Below are 24,120 nucleotides of genomic sequence, written 5' to 3'. Positions count from 1 at the left end.
AAGTAAAAAGTCTCATCTGAAGCCACTAGTCTTGCTGCAGAGGGCGACATGTGGCAAACAGCAGGAGACAAGTAAAAATGGACTCATTGTTTCAGTTTCCTCTGTTTATATACAGAAGGGAAGGGAAAAATAAACACTGATTCAAAATTTTAGATGAAAGGAAATATCTATGGAATGCTTGACCATATTATCTACTCAGGAAAAAAAAAATTCAATATCTCTCTCATAGTATACTCTCCAAATCCCATGTAAACTAAAGATTTAGATAAAAATGGGGAAGGCCATTACACAAAATCCAAACAAAAGTCTTAAGACAATAAATGTGACAACATAAACATTTTAATAAGTCTACACAGCAAGACACTAAAAACAAAGTTAAAAATAAAAAATACTGCAACATAAAGGGCTTTATTAATCAGTAAAAAGAGAAACAGTTTGGGGCTTCCCTGGTAGCACAGTGGTTGAGAGTCCGCCTGCCGATGCAGGGGACACGGGTTTGTGCCCCAGTCCGGGAAGATCCCACATGCCGCAGAGCGGCTGGGCCCGTGAGCCATGGCCGCTGAGCCTGTGAGTCCGGACGGAGCCTGTGCTCCGCAAGGGGAGAGGCCACAACAGTGAGAGGCCCACGTACCACAAAAAAAAAAAAAAAAAAAAAGTTGCTCAACACTTAATAATCAAAGCAATAAAAATTAATATGTTATTGGACTTATTAGATTAGAAAAGATTTTAAATGATGCATAATGGCCTATGTTGGCCTGTGAGTAGAAACAGTCACTGTTTTTGAGTTGAGTTGTTGTGTAAAAATTTGTACCATATTTGGAGGCAATCTGGAAAAGCATAGCAAATTTATACCATTTTAACCATGCATTCTAAAGACTGCTGGGAATTTATCCTAAGGTACTAACCAGACCAGTGAGCAAAAATGTGAATGTTAAGTAGTACTGTTTCTAGCAGAAAAATTCAGAAACAACCTGGATGTTCAAACTGAGGGATGGACTGAATGAGGGCACTGCCTGCCACCCCGGCATTATGGGAGGAGGACAGTCACACGTACTCCAAAGTTCCCGATGTGTTGCAAGAAAACAGCAAGTCACACAACAGTGTTTAATAAATCCCATTTACATAAAACAAAATACTGTATATATCTTTCTCACTGTAAAACATTTTATACAAAACAAAGACAAAAGGAAGAAAGTTATTACCATCCATAAACCTCCATCCAGAGGCACAGACCTAACATTTGGGCGTATATTGTTTTAGCCTTTTGTCTATACATGTACACAGTCTGGTAAATGATGATACTGAACAGCTTGGTAATCTTTCCTCTCTACATGAGGGTTTTAACTTGAAAAGTTATGCATTTTTATTGTGATTATTTTAATAATGCACAAAGATATTTCCATTTAGAGAGAAAGGTCTGGCTTAGTGCCACTCTTCTCCGTGCTTATACAGCACCTGTTCATATCTGCATTTCAGTATTCGTCTGTTGTATTCTAACTACTGGTTTGTCTATAGTCTCTTTAGCAACCCAGTCAGAGATCCTTGAGATCAGGGAGCTTGCTTTATTCACCTTAATACCCCTAATGTTATGGCAAGACATACCACAGGCATCTAGCAAGTGCATACTAAACAAGTGACTTGTAAACAAGGAAGATGAAAAAGTTCAAAGTAAAAAAAAAGAACAATTTTTTTTTCAATGTTTTTACTTTGTACCAAAAGGCTTCCTTCAGCCTTTATTTTTATTCCAATGAGAAAGATAATAACTTTTAAAAGACTGGACCAGAAAGACATTTTAAATGTTGCTACTTCAGTTTCACTTGTATTTCCTATTAATGTAATTAATGTTACCACTGCCACTAACCCAAAGAATATTACACACTAAAGCCAGCAGTAAATTCCATAACAAACTCACTGTTGTGCTTGAAGACTCGAATGGTTGCTCCTGAGAGTCTGGCTCCTAGAACCAATGATGCATGGTTCAGTTCATCACTCAGAATCAGGCAACCCTGCAAAACCACAAGCACAGGAAGGTAAGAAGCTGGGGGGAAAGGTTTAGTTAGCCAAACTACAAAATGCTAAAATCATTAATAATTATATCTTATTAAGGAAAGCCTGCACAATGGCAAAGTTATCAATTTGCTCTGAAATCTTTTATTATATTAATATTATATATGATATTGATATATTTATTAGTTTATATTATAATAAAATATTATATAAATCATTATTACTGTTTACATGCTATAACTTTTTCCATCCTTTTACTTTTAACCTGTGTCTTCAATTTTTTTTTTTTTTTTTTAATTTTGGCCATGCCGTGTAGCTTGCAGGATCTTAGTTTACCCAAATAGGGATTGAACCTGGGCTCACAGCAGTGAAAGCACTGAGTCCTAATCACTGGACCAGGGAATTCCCTGTGTCTTTAAATTTAAAGTAGGTCTCTGGTGGAAGCCTATTTAATTTTATCTAGTCTGACAATCTCTATCTTCTAATTGTAATATATAAACCATTCATATTTAATATGATATCAATATAGTTGTGTTTAAATCTCTTCTCTTGCTTTTTGTTTTCTATTTGTCCCATCTATTCCTTGAGGAACCATATATGTATGTTAACGTAGTCCAAGTACCTCATTTCAAAAAGGAAAATTTGAGGCTCAGAAAGGTTGTGACATGCTCATGGTCACACAGCTAAATCTGACCATATAACCAACCAAAAAAATCTCAGGTCTTCTGCTCATTAATACACTGATTTTTCAATATACCATGCCTAGATATCAATGTTAAAATGAGATGTGTAGGGCCAGCCCTTGAGGGCCCTTTCAAGTTGATAGTGCCAATCTGTTAAAATGTGATTTACAAGGTCTCTTATCTTTTATCTCTTCCACTGTCCCCTCACAAACTCTACCCACAGAAAATAAGATACATACATATATATTACTTTTATTATTTACCTATATTATTACTTTTAACCTATATTATTACCTATATTATACATATATGTATTATATATATACACACACATAATTGGCCCATATATCTCTGATCAACATGCATTACCATAAGAACAAGTATTAGGGACCTATATATTTTCATATTTTTCTATTACAAAAAAACCACCTGATAAATAATTTCCAAACTAAACATCCTTTCTTCCATAATTTTAGTCTTTTATGAGAATTTAGTTATGAGAATCCCTTTAAAACTGTATGAAACGAAGAAGGCAAGAGTCATCTAATGGAAGGAGAAAAGATCATGGGTTCCAGAGAAAAAGCTTCAACTGATAAAAGTCTCCATGGGATACACTTACACACAAATTATATAAAATTTTATGATAGAAATATCTTTGGGTAAACTATGTTTAAAGTTTACAAGAGCTTCTGGCTTGCCTGAATGCCTTACAAAACAAAAGAAGATATATACGAGGGAGTTTTCATAAATGACAGACTAAATCTTACTTTGCTAACAAGAGCAGGAATGTTCATTGAGTTTGTTGCAAATCCCATGCCATATGTCATAGCAGCTTCCACTCCCAAGAAATTTGCCACAAGCTTCTCTAGCTCTTCATGCTTGTCCAGGTTTCCTGTGTGATGAAGTTAATGAAGTCAATACCACCAAACCCCAAATCTAAGAATTACTCATTACTTTATAAAAAGAAATCATAGTCTATGTGTTATAACCTTTTCAGACTAAGGTCTATGAAGGAGTCAGTATTACGAAGAGTAAAGGCTCATAAAGAATACAATAGTTGAATAAAATCAGATGCAGCACCTGTGGTGGCATTTCTATAAAAAGGGTTGCCAACAATTTCTCCCATTCCTGTTCACACATGCTGGTTCCAAGTCTATGCCTTAAGGGGACTGGCAGCATCTGCTTTTATACATTTGAAGTCAGCTGCCATGTAAAATAGTCTAACTAGCCTGTTGTAAAGACAGATCATGTGGACAGGGAGGGGCTCTGGAGGATGAGGGACCATGGAAGGAAGGGGCAGGGCTCACCACTCAGCTGAGGCGCCAGACATGTAAGTGACACTATCTTGGATACTCTATCGTCAGTCATAATGCTCCACCCAACTCCACATGGAGCCGAGATAAAATGTCAAGTCCTTTCCAAATTACAGAATCACAAGCAAATAAGTACATGTTTCTGTTTTAAGCCACTAAGGTTTGGAATGATCTGTTATGTAGCAAAAGCCAAGTTAAAAAACACCTTCCCTCACTTTGTATTATGATTTTACATCAAATGCTCAAATTTTACATCAAGTGCTCAAATCCTTAAGGACCGAACAACACTGATTAACGATAATGGCTGCATGCAGAGAGAAAAGCAGCAGAGAAAGAAGACTGCTGAACTTGGATACTCTGTGTCCTCAAAGCTTAAGCAAGTCATTTATCCTCTCTGGGCCTGTTTCTTATCTGTTAAATACCAATAATAATATTTGCTCTATCTACCCCATGACATTGTTGTAAAGATCAGAAGGGATAAGATGTTCAAGAAATTTATACAATATAAAGCGCCGTAAAGACATAAGGTGGGCTTCCCTGGTGGCGCAGTGGTTAAGAATCCGCCTGCCAATGCAGGGGACACGGGTTCAAGCCCTGGCCCGGGAACATCCCACATGCCACGGAGCAACTAAGCCCGTGTGCCACAACTACTGAGCCTGCGCTCTAGACCCCGTGAGCCACAACTACTGAGCCCATGCGCCAAAACTACTGAAGCCCACGCACCTAGAGCCCGTGCTCCACCACGAGAAGCCACTGTAGTGAGAAGCCCACACACCGCAGCGAAGAGTAGCCCCCGCTCACCACAACTAGAGCAAGCTCGCGCACAGCAACGAAGACCCAATGCAGCCAAAAATAAATAAATAAAAATTAAAAAGTATCCTTTTAAAAAAGATGTAAGGTATGATTACTCTATGTCGTCACTGCACAATGCTCCCTTAACCACATCACTGGGGATAGACCCATGTGAAATAATAATGAATTGTTGTTTTAATCTACTAAGTTTTGGGGTGATTCACAGTAATAAACATCCAGAAAGTTGCCTTATAACTTTTATGGTTATCAGTTCTCTTGAACAAAATGGAAAAATTAGGAGTCCTCCTTTGAACTTAAATAAATCTCTTTGTAGCAATCTGTTCACTTTCACATTTTATAGACTTGTAATAATAATAAAAGAGTTAATGTTTATTGAGGGTTTACCATGTTACAAGCACTTTACATGAATTAGCTTCTTTAATTCTTGAAACACCTCTATAGTGTAGGAATTATTATTAGCCCCAATTTACCAGTATGGAAGCAGATTAATGCTCATATGCCCATGAGCTCAGTACTAGTAAGTAGTACTCTCAATCACTATCATTTGCAAAAGCCAATAAAGTCAACATTTAAGTTATAAATGAAACAAATACTTAATGGAACTTCTCTAGAGATGTTCTGTAAGTGTAACACAATGGAAAAGATAAATATATCTCAAAACACACTGAAAGCATTAAAATCATCCATCACTTCAGAAAAATAAAGCATTCTTTTTACCTGATCTGAACTACATGGGAAAGTATGTATTTGGATGCTCTATACAGTATTCTAGCTCTATCTCAGTATTATTCCCTCCTGAGTAAAAAAGTTAAGAATAAGAACATCAGCTGGCCAAACAGAGCCTACACTTACCAATTTCCTGCCGAGTGCTGCACACTCCAACTCCATATTCCTCCAGGACTTTGGCAGCCGCCTCTTGACATGGTCCAGTATTCCGTGCAAACCCAAGATAGTTGTAGGAACCCATGTTTATAACATCTTTAATTACATTCCCTGTGTACCTGTATTTCAATAGCATAAAAGTTCATGAAACTCAAAAGCAAATCAAATACATGTGATAATAAACTTATTGATAATACAAAAGGAAGCACCATCTATAGGAAGTAGAGAGAATATGGTCTAGATGAAAAGCAACTCAAACTCACTACCAATTAGGAAGACGGAAGTTAAAACAAAATACCAGTTTTTACTTATCAATAGGGATGTTTAAAAACTGACCATATCATGGGAATTCCCTGGCAGTCCAATGGTTAGAACTTGGCGCTTTCACTTCTGTGGCCCTGGTTCAATCCCTGGTCAGGGAACTAAGATCCTGCAAGCCATGAGGCAAAGCCAAAAAACATTTTTTTAAATTTTTTAAAATAAATAAATAAAAATAAAAACTGACTACATCCAGTGTTGGCCAGGACACTCTCATACGCTGTAGATAAGAATATCAGTCAGTACCTTTCTTTGGAGGGCAGTTTGACAGTACTTCTCTATTAAAAGATATACATATCTTTGACTCAGCAATTCCTACACACATATAAAAGGATATACGCTTAAGGATCCTTTAAGAGTCACTACACAATTTGTCTACTGTGTCCCTTTCCCAGGCACACAGACCAGTGACTTTCCACATGGTGGAAGCTCAGTCAGCCTGGGACCCCGAGTGAGGACAACATGGTTCAGAGGCTCCACCGATCTAAGATGGACATGAAGTAGGGACAAGAAATAAACTGCTTCTGTCTCAACGCTGAGGTTTTGGGGGTTTTTAACACAGGATGGCGTAGCCCAATCTACTCTACATTATATGTATCTATACTGTAGAACACTAAGCAGCCACTACAAATAGTGAGCCTGCTGTGAACGTACACAGGAAGGATGCTGTTACCGGTATGTTAGCAAGTAAAAAAAGCGAGATATAAAATAATTTCCATAGTATGATCCTATTTTTGTAAATCAAAAACTACCTGTGTGCAACCCCAGTAGTACAATATACATATATATACACGCCACAGAAAACATATTGAGGAATAATATACAATAAACTGATAACAATGGTCACCTCTGGGAAGTGAGGATTTGTGGCGAAGTGGATTTGCAAAAGGATAGTGGTTAGCTGTCATAGGGGACCTTCAGTTTATTTGTATTACTTGTCTTTTTTTTAAAATAATGACCATACAACCATGTACAATATAAACAAAACAAAATCTTACGAATATAAAAAGTTTTCTAAACAATTCAATCCATTTAAGTAAAAATACTCCTTGAATCATTTGAGAAATCAAAATATCCATAAATAAATTCAGATAACTGATTCTGGTAAATGGCATAAGAGAAAGGATGTTTTTTCTTTGTGTGAGTTTTTTTAATAAGTCAAATTTTGTTTTCAACTATAATCCAACACAGTGACAAACATAGTAGCAAAATGCATTTAAAAAATCTCAGGACTTTCCTGGTGGCACAGTGGTTAAGAATCCACCTGCCAATGCAGGGGACACGGGTTCAAGCCCTGGTCCGGGAAGATTCCACATGACGCGGAGCAACTAAGCCCGTGCACCACAACTACTGAGCCTGCACTCTAGAGCCCGTGAGCCACAACTACTGAGCCCTCACGCCACAACTACTGAAGCCACCTAGAGCCCATGCTCCGCAACAAGAGAAGCCACCACAGTGAGAAGCCTGCACACCGCAACAAAGAGTAGCCACCGCTCACCGCAACCAGAGAAAGCCCGCGTGCAACATCGAAGACCCAACGCAGCCAAAATTAAATAAATACATAAATTTATTTTTTTTTTAAAAATCTCAGTAACAATGAACAATATGAAAGGAAACTAATCATGCTGTATTGTACTCTCAGCTTCCACTCCTATTTTGACCGAATATTCAAATTGCAATACAACATCTTCTGAAGTGAAGAAATTCTTTTTTTGTTGTCAAGAAACAATTTCCCAACTGAGACTCACTTGAACGACCAGTTGTAATCATGAGACTGTCTCTCCATGATGTCCACCCTGGCCCCAGGCACACTGCAGATGGGCCGATTCCAGTTGTCTCTAATCCTCATGTAGAGGTTCCTTGTATAGAAGTTTTCGAAATCCTGATACAATGACACAAAGTCCTGCCAAAAAATGGTGAAAATACTATAAATTAAACTGAGTTCCTTTGAAAGTTTTGCAACTTCCCTTTCTGTAATGCAAAAGCACTTTAGACTAAGACGTCAATTATACAGAATTAATTGATATGGAAAACATTGGAAAGGCATCAATTCCTTATGTTATTTTTAAACAACTCAATCAGGTAAAATTCACTTAGCTTTGACCATTGAGCTATAAGAAATGGTTGCAAGTAACTATCTGACAGCTTGAAAGTAGAGCCAAAGAATTTAACTTAGTAAAGCAGGCCTCATAAAAATAAACCTGGTTTGTACAATTCTGTCATTAAATGGTTTTCTTTCCTAAAAACCTTAAAAACATGGCTCTTCTGCCCCACCCCCACCAGTAATATATTAGGGGAAATGCCATAAAAACCCCTATAATTCCAGTTTCAACCAAGAAAAATAATTCCAACATTAAGATTTCATCCTCTGCATATTTTCAAGGATCAAAATGAAACAAATCCAAAGAAAAATTATAAACAAGAAACACTAAAAGGTAGGTTATAGAAAGACAGCTACTTGAGGTTTCTTTCCTTGGATGGGCATTTTTTAAAAATCTCAAAATGGGACTTCCCTGGTGGCGCAGTGGTTAAGAATCTGCCTGCCAATGCAGGGGACACGGGTTCAATCCCTGGTCCGAGAAGATCCCACATACTGCGGAGCAACTAAGCCCGTGCGCCACAACTACTGAGCCTGCGCTCTAGAGCCCATGAACCACAACTACTGAAGCCCACACACCTAGAGCCCGTGCTCCGCAACAGGAGAAGCCACCACAATGAGAAGCCCGCGCACCGCAAGGAAGAGTAGCCCCCACTTGCCTCAACTAGAAAAAGACCGCACGCAGCAATGAAGACCCGGTGCAGCCAAAAAATAATTAAAAAAAAAAAATCTCAAAATGAATTTTCATGATCAGGGATTTAAAGCTCACCCTTCCTCCCTGAAAATAAGTTATGCTAAAATTTAAGTCTGTAAAAATTAAGTCACAGTGGAGCTTTAATTAATGCACAATGTTCTGCTCAGAACACAGTGACCAGACCACACGAGGTCTACTTGAAGGTAAAGAGTAAACCAAACAAAAAGAAAACTGTACTACAGCTTTATGATAGCCAGCAAATCACTGAGCTTCTAGCCCTCAGATCTGGCTTGGTGCCAATCTAAATTCATCTTTTAAATAAGCTAGTCAAAAACATTAAAAGTTTAAGCCTTATTCTGTAAAAGATTTTCATTGCTAAAGAAGGCTCTACATAAAAGTTTAAAATTAACCTTCTCTGACATTGGACTCTAGAAGTGCCTACTAAATAAGCCTCACAGTAGATAAGAATCTCCTTAAATAAAGCTAAGCAGAGTCACGAAGAACTCAGGAATTTGTGGTAGCTGATACCATCTCTCCTGCAACTGGTTCTAACATTTACATTTCCTAAAGAGAAAATATCCATAAATAATGTGTCTGTCACAATTGGAAATTTATTACTTAAATACTATGTCCCGTTTGATAGTCTTTTCTTTCAACATACTGGATCAATTAAAACTGGAACAGAGACACCCAAATTCTAATTAAGGACTTTCCTTTAACTATTATTCACCATGCATTTATTTCACAAAGGAAAAAACAAAAAACCAGTCTCCAGTCCTTCTCAATGGGTAAACAGTACTAACTCTTCTTGATCTCATTTCTTTACAACTTCCTAAAACTGCACATCAATCTTAAAGGTATTAACTCAAATACTTGAGAGAAATACTTCATCATGGACAAGTTTTTATTAGCGACAAAACGCAGTATTTTTTGCTTTTAGTATATAAATATCAGAAAAAACTTAGAGTCCGGTCCTATCTACCAGAAGGGTTACTAAACCCCAAAGAGAAAAGGGCTGCAGACCAGAATGAGGTGAGCTTTGGGTAACCTGTGACAGAGCTGTCTGAGGTTAGGAGGGCAGGGATGGGCTCTGATCTGAACAGAGAGACCGCCAAGATCAGGGAGCTCTGCCTCTCCTTACAAGGAGAGAACGACTAAGTCCCTGAGAAGGGAACAGGCTTGCACAGTGAGGAAGTTGTCACAGTGAGGGATGTTTGAGACCCAAAGCAGGTGAGACAGATGGTAGAAGACAGGGACTTGTGGCCCGGGTAGCAGCTTTGACTGCAGTTAGAAGGTTCGGTAGAGATCTGAAGGGATGCTAACCAAACTCGCTGCAGCCTTGCGATGAAGTAAGAAAGGGGATGGAAGGGGACCACGATTTGAGGTTCTAGTTCTAGGCAATAAGAACGTCTGTTTCTAAAAACATATACACTTTACACTTTAAATATTTTAGGACTAGGGGTAAACTAGAGGACTTTTCATTCATTCTTTCAAATCTTTTATTGGACACTCTATATATGTTTGATTCATTGCTAGACTTGGGATACATTAAGGACAGGAGAGTTCTCTCTGCAAACAATGACACCCCACACCCCAGCCTGCTCCACATCCCCCTCCCCCTCTTCTTCCTCCTCAGTTTAGTCACTGTGAAATGACTTTAGTCAGGGCCAACCTAATACTCATTTGTTCAGGCACTGAACCAACATTTACTGAGCAGTACTTTCCAGGCACTTAAGCAAGGCACTAGGGATAAAAATGAGTAAGACACAACCTCTACACACTGAAGGATCTCTTAATGTAGTGGAGAGGCACACAGATAAAGTTACAACACAATATAACAAGTACTGTAGAGGGAGGCTTGCCCAGAGACAGCCTAACTGGTAGGTGAGTGGCAATGATAGAGTCAAGTTCAAACAGCCTTACGGATACCCTCCTCATGGACACCTCTGAAGATCTTTACAAACCCCATACACCAGCACATATCCATGATAAGCAGAAATAAAACCTAGCTGAGACCACCTTGGATTGTTGGGCTTGAGGTACTCACAAGTTAAGTGACTTCTACTACTGGCCTGAAAGGTAAAATTGAAATTCATGGATTTGTTAATTAGGGATCAGTAAAGACCTTACCCAAGGTAGTCTGGGGTCATCTTAATTACCCAATAAATATCCTTTATTATTTAAGCCTATTTGAGGTAAGTCTTGTAGAAAACATCCTATATATTGTTTAAAATAAATAGGCACCTATTCTACTGTCTATACAGGCCTTAAGATCACAGGGTAATCTATTAATATATAACCAGTGGGATCTGCAGCACCCCAAAACCCAACACTTTAATATATCTGCAGGAAAGCTATGATTGTTCATACCAAGTGGGATAAAAAAGAGCTGTAAAGAGCAACACATCTGTTCAGGTCAGGTTTTACCACCAAATGTGTTAAAAAAAACTTTTGGTTTTCAGATATTTTAGAGTTTTGATTGTAGATATGGGACTGTGAACCTTCTGGAAAAGTATAGGATGATCCTGACAAGTGAAATTGTGCCCCAAAGAGTTAACAGAAGTTGATAACTAAGAGAAAGTCTTGAACTTGTCTTACAGAACAACAGATAAGGGAACAGCTTGTTAAAAACCCTTTGCTCGTAAACTGCTTTCATTGATTAAGTTCGCCTTAGTTTTTTTCTTTCTTTCTTTTTGCCTCTTCTATAACTGCAGGCCCTCCCAGCTTTCACACAGCCCCAGTTGTTTTAAAGGAACTTGGAGTCTGCTCCTGCCCAGTGTAAGCTGGCTGGGGGCTGCATGGGACCACTGACCCTAAACCTGGGGCTGCGCAGATGTTCAGTAAATGGCCTTTTAACATCAGAGGGCCAGAAAACTCTACCCTCAGACCAAGCTAAGCGACTCTAGTTTGAATATGAAGAAGCATGTAACCCAAATGTGCCTGTGCAGAACAAGGATTACCTCACCTTTTCTCTGCCTTTAATCACCTTTCTCTATGCCTAAGACCACTCTTGCTTATCCCATAAATACCCCAACCTCCTTGCCTTCAGGGAGGTGGACCTGAGACTTGTTCTTCCATCTCCTCGCTTGGCTGCCTTATGAATAAACTCTTGGCTGTAAACCAACCCGAGTCTCAGTGTTCGGCTTGCGGCATCTTGGGCAAACAGACCTGGTTCAGTAACGCAAGTATTATTCTGGTATTTACATATTTAGGCACCATGTTAACCTCTGCACATAAATGAGTTCTGAAAGCTAATTTCAAAAAAAAATCACAGGGGAAAAAGGTTGGGTGCTACCACTTTCAGAAGTTGACTTTATAAAAATTGGCCATGTTCGTTAAGACAATTCAGGCCAACACAGGTGCATGCCCAGATACTTTTATATGATGAGGATAAAGATGATGAATAATCACATCAATAGAAACAGGAGCTCCCAATTACTGAGCACTTATGATATGTGTTGCCAAGGGCTTCACACATTTTTTCTCTTAAGTATCCCTGAACTCTCTTACAGAAGCTATTACTCCCATTTTCAGAAAGGCAAAATGGCTTTCCCACCTAGAGACCTGGCCAGAAGCAGAGCCAGGAACTGATCCAGGTCTTTTAATCCCAGAGTCTATGCTCCTAACCCTAGCCACAATGCCTCCCATTCTGTGCTGCTACTAAGTCAATCTGAAATCACTTTCTACGGCATTCAAAGCACGTTAAGACCACTGGACTATTGGCCCTCCCACCCCTTTCCTATGGTCGGCCTACAGCCAGCATGTGTGTATGTGCAAGCACACAAAGAAGCACACATTCACACACACACACATTCACACACACAGTAATAGTGTACAATAAAACTCTTTAAAAAGGTTTATTTTGGATATAGCTTTTCAGTGAGAAATCCCAAGACGAAATAGATGACTGCTCTATACAATGGAATATGATTCAGCAATAAAAAAAATGAATTACCAAAATATACCACAACATAGATGAACCTCAAAAACATTCCAAGTGATAGAAGCCAGACACAAAAGATCACACACTGTATGATCCCATTTATATGAAATGCCTAGAGACAGAAAGTAGATTAGTGGTTGCCTAGCATGAGGTGCAGGAGGAAGGGGTGATTGTTAATGGGTATGGGGTTTCTTCTTCAGATAATGAAAACGTTATAAAATTAGCTTATGGTGTTGGCTGTATACTTTCTGTAAATAGTAATAAAAATCATTCAGCTGTACATTTTAAACAGGTGAACTTTATGGTACATAAATTATATCTCAATAAAGCTATTTAAAAAAAAATTAAGTAGGGAATTCCCTGGCAGTCCGGGGGTTAGGACTCTGTGCTTCCACTGCAGGGGGCATGGATTGGACCCCTGGTCGGGGAACTAAGATCCTGCAAGTGGCACAGTGCGGCCCGAAAAAAGGTGACTGCTTGACTGCTGTCCTGGGATCCACACTTACCACAAAACTATGGAAAGTAGAGCTCTTTTTAAACCCACAGAACTAAAAAAGACAAACCAATTGATAATCCCCCAGCTTAATATATCAAGCAACTATACTCATTGTTTCCAAAGATACTGCTAAAGTGACAATTATCAGAATATTCTTAGTAAGCTACTTTTTGAAGGAGGTCAAGAATAAATCCTTCCAGGAATTTGAATTAATGTATTTTAATTCTTTTGTATCTTGAAAATTAAAATATATCAAGATATAGACATATAATGTCCCTTCCCAGTATCCTATCCCTCCCATTTCTGAATATATGATCATGAACTGTAGAGGCAAATGTTAAAGTTTAGTAAGTGTGTGGTAACTATCTACCACAATTTACTCCTTAGATTTCTAGGTATTTCCTATCTAGATACTAGAACATTTTTATTAATTCAAGCTTTTACTATACCTATCACATACATGTTTCTGAACTACTAGCCTCACCTCACACAAAAAAGAAACCAGACTGAGAGAAAACATTTTTATCCAAAACACCACCAATAACAGAAGATCAAGCAGTAAAGAATTCCAATAATTTTAGCAATTTATATAAAATAGAACACATTTATGCTAACTCATCTTTATTAGCATGACCATGTGGTTCATTTCTACCCAAAGCAACATATGAAGAACTTGTATAATTAGTTTAAACAGGCTCTCTTTTATAATGGAATGAGGGAGAAAATAAGGATGTGGTTATGAACACTACTCACTCAGAGAAATGAGAAAGTAGCAACATTATATTTGCATTTTATGATGCTAAGCAAGCACTTTCCCTCACCTCTTCCCAGTGTAACACTTAAAAACTGGCCTATCCCTCTCACTACATCTAAACCAGCATCAGAAAACAAACACAATCTGCCATAACGCTAAATGAGCCTTCCCTCCCTTCTCATAGCTGAATTTTTATAAGAAAATGGCAGAATTCCGCTGTTTTAACTGCTAATATTATCTTCTGTGAAAATCCTACTAAAATGAATTTGAATAAACTAGTACAGTCCTCCCCTAAACAAACTCTAGAGGCAAATGTCCCCCTCCATCCTACATATTTCCTCCTATTACTTCTTTCAAGAATTATTTCCTGGGGACTTCCCTGGTGGCACAGTGGTTAAGAATCCACCTGCTAATGCAGGGGACACAGGTTTGAGCCCTAGTCCAGGAAGATCCCATATGGCACGGAGCAACTAAGCCCGTGCGCCACAACTACTGAGCCTGTGCTCTAGAACCCAAGAGCCACAACTACTGAGCCCGTGTGTCACAACTACTGAAGCCCGTAAACCTGGAGCCCGTGCTCCACAACAAGAGAAACCACTGCAATGAGAAGCCCACGTACCACAACAAAGAGTAGCTCCCACTCGCTGCAACTAGAGAAAGCTCGCACGCAGCAACAAAGACCCAACACAGCCAAAAATTAAAATTAATTAATTTTTTAAAAAAAGAATTATTTCCTGATTAACTCTATGCTACTCAGTTTACTTTTTTGTTCTACATCTGCATACAATTCAAGTACTATTTACCTGCATAGTGCTTTGCAAAGGCCCATAATTTTGAAGTGTTTATGTTCCCTCAACAAAATTAGAAACTACTTAAGAAGAAAATCCACGTGTTCCAATTCTTTTTTTTTTTTAATTTACTTTATTTAAGTAATTTATTTTTGGCTGTGTTGGGTCTTCGTTACTGCATGCTGTCTTTTCTCTAGTAGCGGCAAGCGGGGCTACTCTTCGTTGCAGAGCATGGGCTCTAGGCGCATGGGCTTCAGTAGTTGTGGCACATAGGCTCAGTAGTTGTGGCCCGAGGGCTCTAGAGCGCAGGCTCAGTAGTTGTGGCGCACGGGCTTAGTTGCTCCACAGCATGTGGGATCTTCCTGGACCAGGGATCAAACCCGTGTTCCCTGCATTGGCAGGAGGATTCTTCTTCTTTTTTTTTTTCTTTAAAATAGATCTTTATTGGAGTATAATTGTTTCACAATACTGTGCTAGCCTCTGTTGCACAACAAAGCGAATCAGTCACGTGCATACACATGTCCCCACATCCCCTCCCTCCTGAGCCTCCCTCCCACCTTCCCTATCCCACCCCTCTAGGTCATCTCAAAGCACCGTGCCGATCTCCTTGTGCTATGCTGCTGCTTCCCACCAGCCAACTATTTTACATTCGGTAGTGTATATATGTGGATGCTACTCTCACTTCGCCCCAGCTTCGTCCTCCCACCCCATGTCCTCAAGTCCATTTTCTATGTCTACATCTTTATTCCTGCCCTGCAACTAGGTTCATCAGTACATTTTTAAAATATATATTCCATATGTATGTGTTAGCATACGTATTTGTTTTTCTCTTTCTGACTTACTTCACTCTGTATGACAGACTCTTGGTCTATCCACTTCACTACAAATAACTCAATGTCGTTTCTTTTTATGGCTGAGTAATATTCCATTGTATATATATGCCACATCTTCTTTACCCATTCATGTGGCGGGCAGATTCTTAACCACTGTGCCACCAGGGAAGACCCCTCCAATTCTTTTACACAAAGTTAAGTACACACAGGCAGCCCCAATACTTAAACAGTCAATTTACCCTCTAGAGACATGAAAAAGTTCCAAAGATAATGTCCTCATTCACAAAATAATTCAGATGCATCCCCATCGGTTCACTCATTCGTTCATCACACTTTGAGACAGCACCAGCTGTGCAAACTCTCCAGTCACTCCCCTGCTCAAAAATGCCCATGACTCCTCATTGCCTACCAAACATTCAAAACACAATTTCTCATACATTCACTTTCCAGGTTCTCCCAAACATTCCTCATGCCTTTGCATACACTTCTATCCCCTCAGCAGGAACGCTGTCTACACCACAGTCAGCACTCCCCGCCACCCCCATCTCTACATGTCAATTATTAGGTCTCTATAGTGTTTAGACACTATGAGAGGTCCCTGTATATAAAGACTTTCTAGTTTGAATATATGAATAAAACTTTAGCCCCCATCAGTCACAGCCACCATCACCTCAGTCTAGCAGGAAGATGTTGGTTTGTACACAAATCATTGTAATACTGTACAACACAGTAAGTACATAGTAAGCTAGTAACCTATAGCAAGTAGGCCATACCTAAGGGATGTAAAAAAATCAACATATTGTGGACGCACCCTACCAGGAAATCTGTTTGGGATGTACAGGGGTAGAAAAAAGTGAATCAAAGAAATTTAATTTTTTTTCAATGATGAAAATTAGTTTCGCCTACTGGACCAAGTTCTGAATGCAGGGCTTTGCTTGTTTTAGCAAAAAAATATCTTTTTTTTTTAATATATACACAGCAGGTTCTTATTAGTTATCCAAAACATACCTTCTTAATGAAATGAACTTGTAGGCATTTCAGGGCAATGAGAAAGAGGGCCAACTTGTGGTACCAGGGCTGCGAAGGGTGCAGAATGGATGAGATGAGAGAAGAACGCCTGGATCCTCAGTTCTCCCAGCTTCAGGATCCTCAATCTCTATGCTGATTGGTTTTGGCTTCCTAGTAGATGATGAGGTCCTTTCCTTTCCCATGTTTCTTGGTGCTTTCTCCCCCTTCCCATGTCTCCATCATCCATTCCCAGTGTTTACTGGCTCCCCTCTCAGTGTTGATCTTAATGCCACCACATCTGCCTCTCTCCTCTAATGTCCCATGAAAGTGAGACGTATGATAGACAAAAAATTTCTAACTTCTGAATCCCTTCTCTAATCTAGTGCATTCCCTGGGCTAGAGGACAACCCTCTCTATACTTCACATGCCAAGAACAAACAAGTTTGTTTTTCATAAAATCAGGCATTTTTCACTCTAATTTATTTTTTTAATGAGAAAAAAACTTTATTATGGGATAAAGAAAATCTTTTATCATTTTAAATAATAAAATTTAAAGCATTAAAAAAAATGCCCATAAAGAAATATTTTGGTTTGGGAAAGAACATAGTGTTCCTTAGTCCAGGACAAATTAGGTTGTTTTATTTTCTTTAATCTTATTGGAGTACAGTTGACTTACAACTATTTTTTTTAAAGAGTAGATAATACATGTATACTGTACAAAACTCTAGAGGCATAAAGGAGTATGCAGAGAAAAGTGAAGTGAGGTGAATGCCGTCCTCCTCCCCAGAGACAATCAGTATCATCTGTTTACCATTACTAAAACAAGATAGTTTTCCACAGAAACAGAGTAGCTCAGCCAAATTCTGCTTCAGGGCTTGTTTTTTTGTGGAGAAGAGGCGATCTATGAACCAGACATGTATGTGTAATGTGCCTATGTGAAAACACAACATGAGTTCTGAAGAACACAATCTTTCCAGAAGACTGTAGACACAACTTGGGATACAGTATGGTATTGTGAACAGAAAGGACATGGCTTCTGGCTCTTCACAGAACTGTGTCCACATACCAGCTCTGACATTAGGCATCTTGGGAAATGTTACTTAACCTGGGAACTTTAGCTTTCTTGTCCATAAAATAAGAATAGATTTTTGTGATGATTAAATTAAAACATGTTAAATGCTTTGGTTTCTCCATGGCTTTACCCTTGTTTTTAGCTTCCCTTGTGGAGTGTTTTCATTTAACTGCATCTAGAATATTTTTTATTTTAATGTATACCCAAATATCTAAAGAAAAAAATGAGTGAAAACCGCAAGATAAGAGGCTTCCATTTACAGAATCAAAGACTAACAATTACCTTTTGTTCTTCTCTTTCTGTTGCATGGTGACACTTTTCAATTCTCCAATGCCTTAAGAAATCTCGAAGATATCCAAAGAGAGTGAGGACACCATACCCCACATAAGTAAGCACAGCAACCAGCATTGGCGTCTCTTCAAAACCTTCATTAAACGGTCTTTTATATAGTCCTCCATTTTGTGTAACATGATGTATCTAAAAGGGAGGTTTAAAATGTTTCTTTCAGTCATGGTAACAAAAAGAGTGCTACTTAAAATCTGAGTCCTTACAGATTTGCATACCTTCAGAATTCTCTAAGTAATTGTCAACCCCCCACCACCACCACTACCAAACATCTGCTAAGTTCTAAGCGGGGCCTAATTTTTTTCTGTGGAAATAAGTTTTAAGTTATACATACTTCAGATGAACAGCAAAGAAAAGCAAGGGGAGAAGGACTGTGTAAGAACAACGCTTAACACTGATTTCTATCACTTGATTTTACGCAAGAGATCCTAAAATGCTATGCTTAGAGAATGCATAATTTTCTTTGTCCTAATGAAGAAAATAAAAAATATAAAACAAAGAGAAAGCCTATCCTGAAAATAGTATATTAGCTTACAAATAATCGAAAGTAAATTCAGTTTTAGAATAAAATAAAATATTTGTAAATGTTTTACTGCTAAATATTCTTAAAGCCACCGAGCCACAGCATTTCAAATAATTATTAGCACTAGGCATCTATGGAAACACATAGTTTATACTAGCTTTGTTGTCAGTGGTAACACAAATAAATTATTCACAAAAATAAAACGCTTACATTAAGTGATCCAGCACTGTATAACGCAGGAAGAAAGTGAAATCCAACACAAGGGGAAAAACTGTTAGAGTGATCACTAACAGTCCTGAAATCATTCTGTCCTCCTTCATCTTGACCAAGTGACCTTTTCCAAACATAAGATTATCCCTACTTTCCTCTTTAGGGATATCCAAATTTTAACATACAAACACCAAGGTACTGTACTTAGATCTCATAGCTGAAAGCTGTTTACTCTTTGGTCAATTTTAATGGAAATGTTGTTTTACAGAAAAATTCCACTAAAGTAGTTTCTGCGTCAACTTTAATCTTAACTCTGAAACAACACATTGCTGTGAGGATGGTCAGTCACAATTTACCAGGAACATATTTTCTACTGAGCACTGTACTAGAGTTAAGAAGAATTCGAAAGGAATAAAAGATTCTTTCTTGGCCTCTCAGGCAACCTGATCGAAGAGCTAAATATTAGTTTGGGAAAGCTACTAGAATGCTACAAGTTAGAACAGTTTGGAAACAAATTACTGTATCTGACAAAGGAAAGACACTTGGATAGGCATGATACATGAAATCTGTTGGTAATGATTCAATTTGATGGCCTAAAGAACCTCTGAAAACTATTCATAAAACTGACTTAGGTCTTCATCAATCTCTTCCCCAGTGGTGGAATTCTGTGCTAACATTTACTGCTTAAACTTTCATGCAGGAGCAAAGTTGTAATGTGTTTAGAACAGAATAGCTAAAAATGAACCAATATCTGAATATAGAAAATTGTTTAAAAATTAGTAATAACATGTAAGCAAGCAATTAACCTGGAAAAAGCAAAATCAAGAGCACTTAAAACACAAGAAAAATAACATTCTGATTATCTTGTTTTTTAATAAATTTATTTATTTTATTTATTTATTTTGGGCTGCACTGGGTCTTCCCTGCGGTGTGCGGCCTTCTCATCGCGGTGGCTTCTCTTGTTGCCGAGCGCGGGCTCTAAGTATGCGGGCTTCAGTAGCTGTGGCATGTGGGCTCAGTAGTTGTGGCTCACGGGCTCTAGGGTGCAGGCTCAGTAGTTGTGCCACATGGGCTTAGCTGCTCTGTGGAATGTGGGATTTTCCCGGACCAGGGCTTGAACCCATGTCCCCTGCACTGGCAAGCGGATTCTTAACCACTGTGCCTCCAGGGAAGCCCCTGATTATCTTTTTAAAAAACTATATCTAAAAATACTTTGCCATAAGAACACACCAGTACCCAACTCACTGTTACTCTGAAATTGTTTACACTATTTTCTCTCAACTGAACATACTAGTAAAAAGTAAGGCAATTTTCAGAGCTCCTAAGTCTCTAACAAATGTGTGGCAGATTTATATGCCAGGAATGCTGTGGGTGGATCTCTTTAAAAAGAGATCCACCTTTATTTCAGACACACCCAAACCAGCAAGACCAAGTATATTTATACAGTTGGTTGGACTGACTAGGAAGGAGAAAGTTAAATCATTAGTTTGCTTTTAAATATTGTGTGATTCTATCATAGCCTCACTTAATAAAATTAAATGCATTTTAAGGAACTGAGATTCAACTATGAAGTAACTTTTACAATGTGGCCTCAAAGCACAGTTCACTATGATCATTCACAGAGTCAGAATGGACAGACCAACTGACATGCAAACTTCTGATAGGTGAAAAAGTCTTAGAGAAAACAAAATTACTTGATCTTCAAATTCAGATGCTAAATGCTATCTCTGACATGATTCAAATAAAAATAATGGTATTACCATCTTATACGTGTATAATATTCTATAAGGGAAAGCACCAGGCTTATTTTGTTCACTGCACAACTAGCACTCAGGATAGTATTTATTAAGTGCTAACAAATAATAAGTACTCAATAATGTTTCCTTTTGGGAACTCCCTGGCAGTCCAGTGGTTAGACTCCGAGCTTTCACTGCCAAGGGCATGGGTTTGATCCCTGGTTGGGGAACTAAGATCCTGCAAGCTGCATGGACTGGCCAAAAAAAAAAAGGAAAAATAATAACGTTTCCTTTTATTACTATTAGTATTACAGAAAGTGGCACCTTATAGGAGCTCAACAAGTATTTGTAAATGAAAATACACATTATGCTCTTTGCTCTGTCACAGAAGGGGTTAACTTATGATGATTATACAATTAATATTAGAACATTTCTAGAACCCATATCTGATACCTTCTAGTCTCAACTGGACTGGAGATCAAGTTCACTCTAAACAAACACAGGCTACAAACCCTTACAGAATATTTCATATTCCGGATTCACCATGCAAGAGGGCTCTTAAGAGGCCTTTCAGTCACTCTAACTTGAGAATTACACTGTCGACAAGGCAATCAAGAAAAATATTAGCATATCACTCCCTCCAGGTCAAAAAATTTCACATTAAGCAGACACGAGTGTGACACTCTGTATTATTATTCAAGAGAAGTTTAAGAACACCAATGAATACCAAGACACATTTGCCTGAACAGCAATATTTTTTCTAGAAAATGAAGAAGGAAAAAAAAAAAGGCAAAGGAAGAAATTTTTTTAAAGTCGACTAAGCACACACCATAAAACATGACTTTTAGGAGGGCCAAGGGCAGAATGTTAGAGGCTGAGTGTTTGTGTCTCTAACCCCATTTATATGTTAAAGCCCTAAACCCCCAGTGTGAAGGTATTTGAAGGTTGGGCCTTTGAGAGATAATTACGTTTAGGTGATGAGGGTGGGACCCTCTCAATGTGATTAGTGCTCTAATAAGAAGAGAAGACAGAGATCTCCACTGAGGAAAGGCCATGTAAGCATACTATGAGAAAGTGGCTGTCTACAAGCCAGGAAGAGGGTTCTCGCAAAGAACTGAACCTGCCAGCACCTCTGATCTTGGACTTACCAGCCTCCAGAATCGTGAGAAATAAATATCTGTTGTTTAAGCCACCCCATCTATGGTATTTTGTTATAGCAGCCTGAACTAAGACAGAGGTAAAGAGACATAATGCACATATCCTACCCTCAATTGGTTCAGGAAAAAATAAGTGTGAGTGTGTATGTGTGTGTGTGTGTGTGTGTGTGTGCAGAGAGAGACAGAATGATGGAGAATTTCTTCATGAACCATTTGTGAGTCAGTTGCAGTTATACTGTACCTTTATCTTTTAATACTTCAGTGCATATTTCTAAAAACAAAGATATTCTTTTACATAACTATAGAACAATTATCAAAATCAGGAAATTGCTAGAATACTAATACGTACTTTATTTAGATTCCGCCAATCGTCCTAAGAGTGTCCTTTGCAGCAAAAGAAAGTCCTGGAAAATGTATTGTATTCTCTCTTTAGTTTCAGAAAAGAAAAAAAAAAGGGGGGTTTTCATTACTCTGTAAAATGACTTAGAAGGAATAATCCTGAGCAGAGGTTTCGAGAATCCCATGAAAGGACACAAAGTAACTATGCAATTTTGGGGAAGTAATTATTGGAAAACAGAAGCTTACATTCCTGACATAGATACAAAATCACATAAGCATGATTTTTTAAAGCAAATAAACACATTCCCGCTTAATGTGACAGCAGGATGACAGAACCTGCCTATCACAACAGAACCTGCCCAACTGGTAGACAGCTTGGGACATTATTTTAAAAATTAATGTCCAATATGAACCACCCATTATGCATCAGCAATCAAAGGACTGTTATGTCTTTTCCTTTAAATGAACCCTATTCATTTCCAGTGATACGCTGTGTTGTTCCTTAAAATAAGTTCTGCTGAAATGGTTCTTTATTGGAATTTTACTGAAAATATACTAGCCTCTCACTACTGCCTACCACTCATACTAGAGAAAATAGTTTGGAGCTTCATGCCCATCACACAAGCTGTGCCACACTCTGAACATATATTTCCAGAAGTGTCTTCATTTTCTTGGCAGGCAAATTTTGAAAAGTAGGGAGTCCACATTTTATCTTGCAATCAGGATAAGTTCCCGAATTTCTGTTGGTAAGTAACTCATATGGAATGGACTAAGGAGTGCTTCCAAAGCCAGCTGTGAAACAAACCTATATTCTGACATTACCATATTCCTACTGAAAACTCAAAAATGCAGACCTCCAAGTATATATGCACTGCAGGATTTCAGTCAGTGTCATCCTGTGCACTCTGGGCAGTGATGTTCTGCACAGGAGTTATTATTTTCACTTGCCACTCACAGCTCTGTAGCACTTCCCTATCTCTAGATAAGCATCAAGGTATGACAGACGGATGTAATAGGAGATTGGCGTACCAGTGCAGTTCTGCCACAAATTCCACGTCTTTTTCTGAGCTATATTCCACCTCTAACATGTTCTAGGCCTGTAACACCGTGCCCTCCTCTCTGGCTTTGTAGTTGACATGAACTGGAAAGGCAACCCAGTTTGCATCAGTCTCCCTTCTCTGGGAATACTCCCTTATACCAGGGGTGGGTCCCTGGTGGTCACATCTGTGCAATATGACCGATTTCCTGGGTCATAACTGACTGGCACAGCAGTAGGCACCTATGCCAAAATGAACCCAACAACCCTCTCTCGTGGGGATTTAAAATTTCAGTGGGGAAGGAGTCTGAAGGACACTGGACTGCCAACGTCCTGGAGAAAAGGTCCATAAACTCCTGTTGCCAAGGTGTCAAGCGCTGTGTTATTTCCTGCCATTTTACCTTTTCTGAGTTGTTCATCAATTCCTCCCTACTTTTTCCTTTTCTTTTGTTGTATACCTATCATCCTTGCAACAAATCACCTTTTTGTTTAGCTGGAGTCAGTTGCTATCAACTGAAAGAAATTTAACAGATACAGACTCTATGTTAAAATTCTTAGAACTTCTTTTCTGCACTTACTGAACAGGTTTTTATATGTTGGCATAGCCTGCAAACTTTTACGTCTTTAGCAAATTTTAAAAAATGGCTCCCCACTTTGTCAATTTTGTGCATTTGGAATATTGTTGACTGTCTTATCTAGGATAAGGGATACCTGGTTCAAAATCCTAAGTACTTACTTCCCTATATTAAGGGACATCAGATTCTAATTGCTCGCTATAACTAACCTCTTCCCAGGTTCTCAATAATACCCATGAAGATAGAGCCAAAAGAGAAAAAAAGTCAGAACTAGTATTTTTTTTAAAAAGGGCAATAAAATGCCTCAAATCAAAATTCAGACAGTATCTGTCTGCTAAGCTCATCTAACTACAGAGAATATGCGCATAACCGTTAAACAAGACTAACTTTTCACAGTAGAAAAATCACAAACTAAAGGGCAAGTAATAGACTATTTAATATAAGATTTTTTTTTTTTTTTGCGGTAACGCGGGCCTCTCACTGTTGTGGCCTCTCCC

General features: G+C 38.5%; 1 protein-coding gene across 6 annotated transcripts in view; it reads right to left on the bottom strand.

The window, feature by feature from the left end:
- SPTLC2 (serine palmitoyltransferase long chain base subunit 2) overlaps positions 1-24,120 on the bottom strand; it is a 116,336-nt gene that overhangs the window by 71,350 nt on the left and 20,866 nt on the right. For 5 of the 6 annotated variants that reach the window (XM_060127154.1, XM_060127336.1, XM_060127425.1 and 2 more), the window contains exons 2-6: positions 17,985-18,179; positions 7,765-7,919; positions 5,669-5,817; positions 3,458-3,582; positions 1,913-2,006 (exon numbers count right to left, since the gene is read on the bottom strand). In XM_060127154.1, the coding sequence (XP_059983137.1) occupies positions 1,913-2,006; positions 3,458-3,582; positions 5,669-5,817; positions 7,765-7,919; positions 17,985-18,179 (718 nt within the window). Of the gene's footprint in view, positions 1-1,912; positions 2,007-3,457; positions 3,583-5,668; positions 5,818-7,764; positions 7,920-17,984; positions 18,180-22,022; positions 22,101-24,120 lie in introns of all 6 variants that reach the window. The other variant, XM_060127254.1, reaches the window with a different exon arrangement.

Source organism: Lagenorhynchus albirostris, chromosome 1 (assembly GCF_949774975.1).
Source record: "Lagenorhynchus albirostris chromosome 1, mLagAlb1.1, whole genome shotgun sequence".
NCBI classification, from domain to species: Eukaryota; Metazoa; Chordata; class Mammalia; order Artiodactyla; family Delphinidae; genus Lagenorhynchus; species Lagenorhynchus albirostris.
Note: the sequence above shows the minus strand (reverse complement) of the source record. Positions and strands in the feature narration are given on the sequence as shown.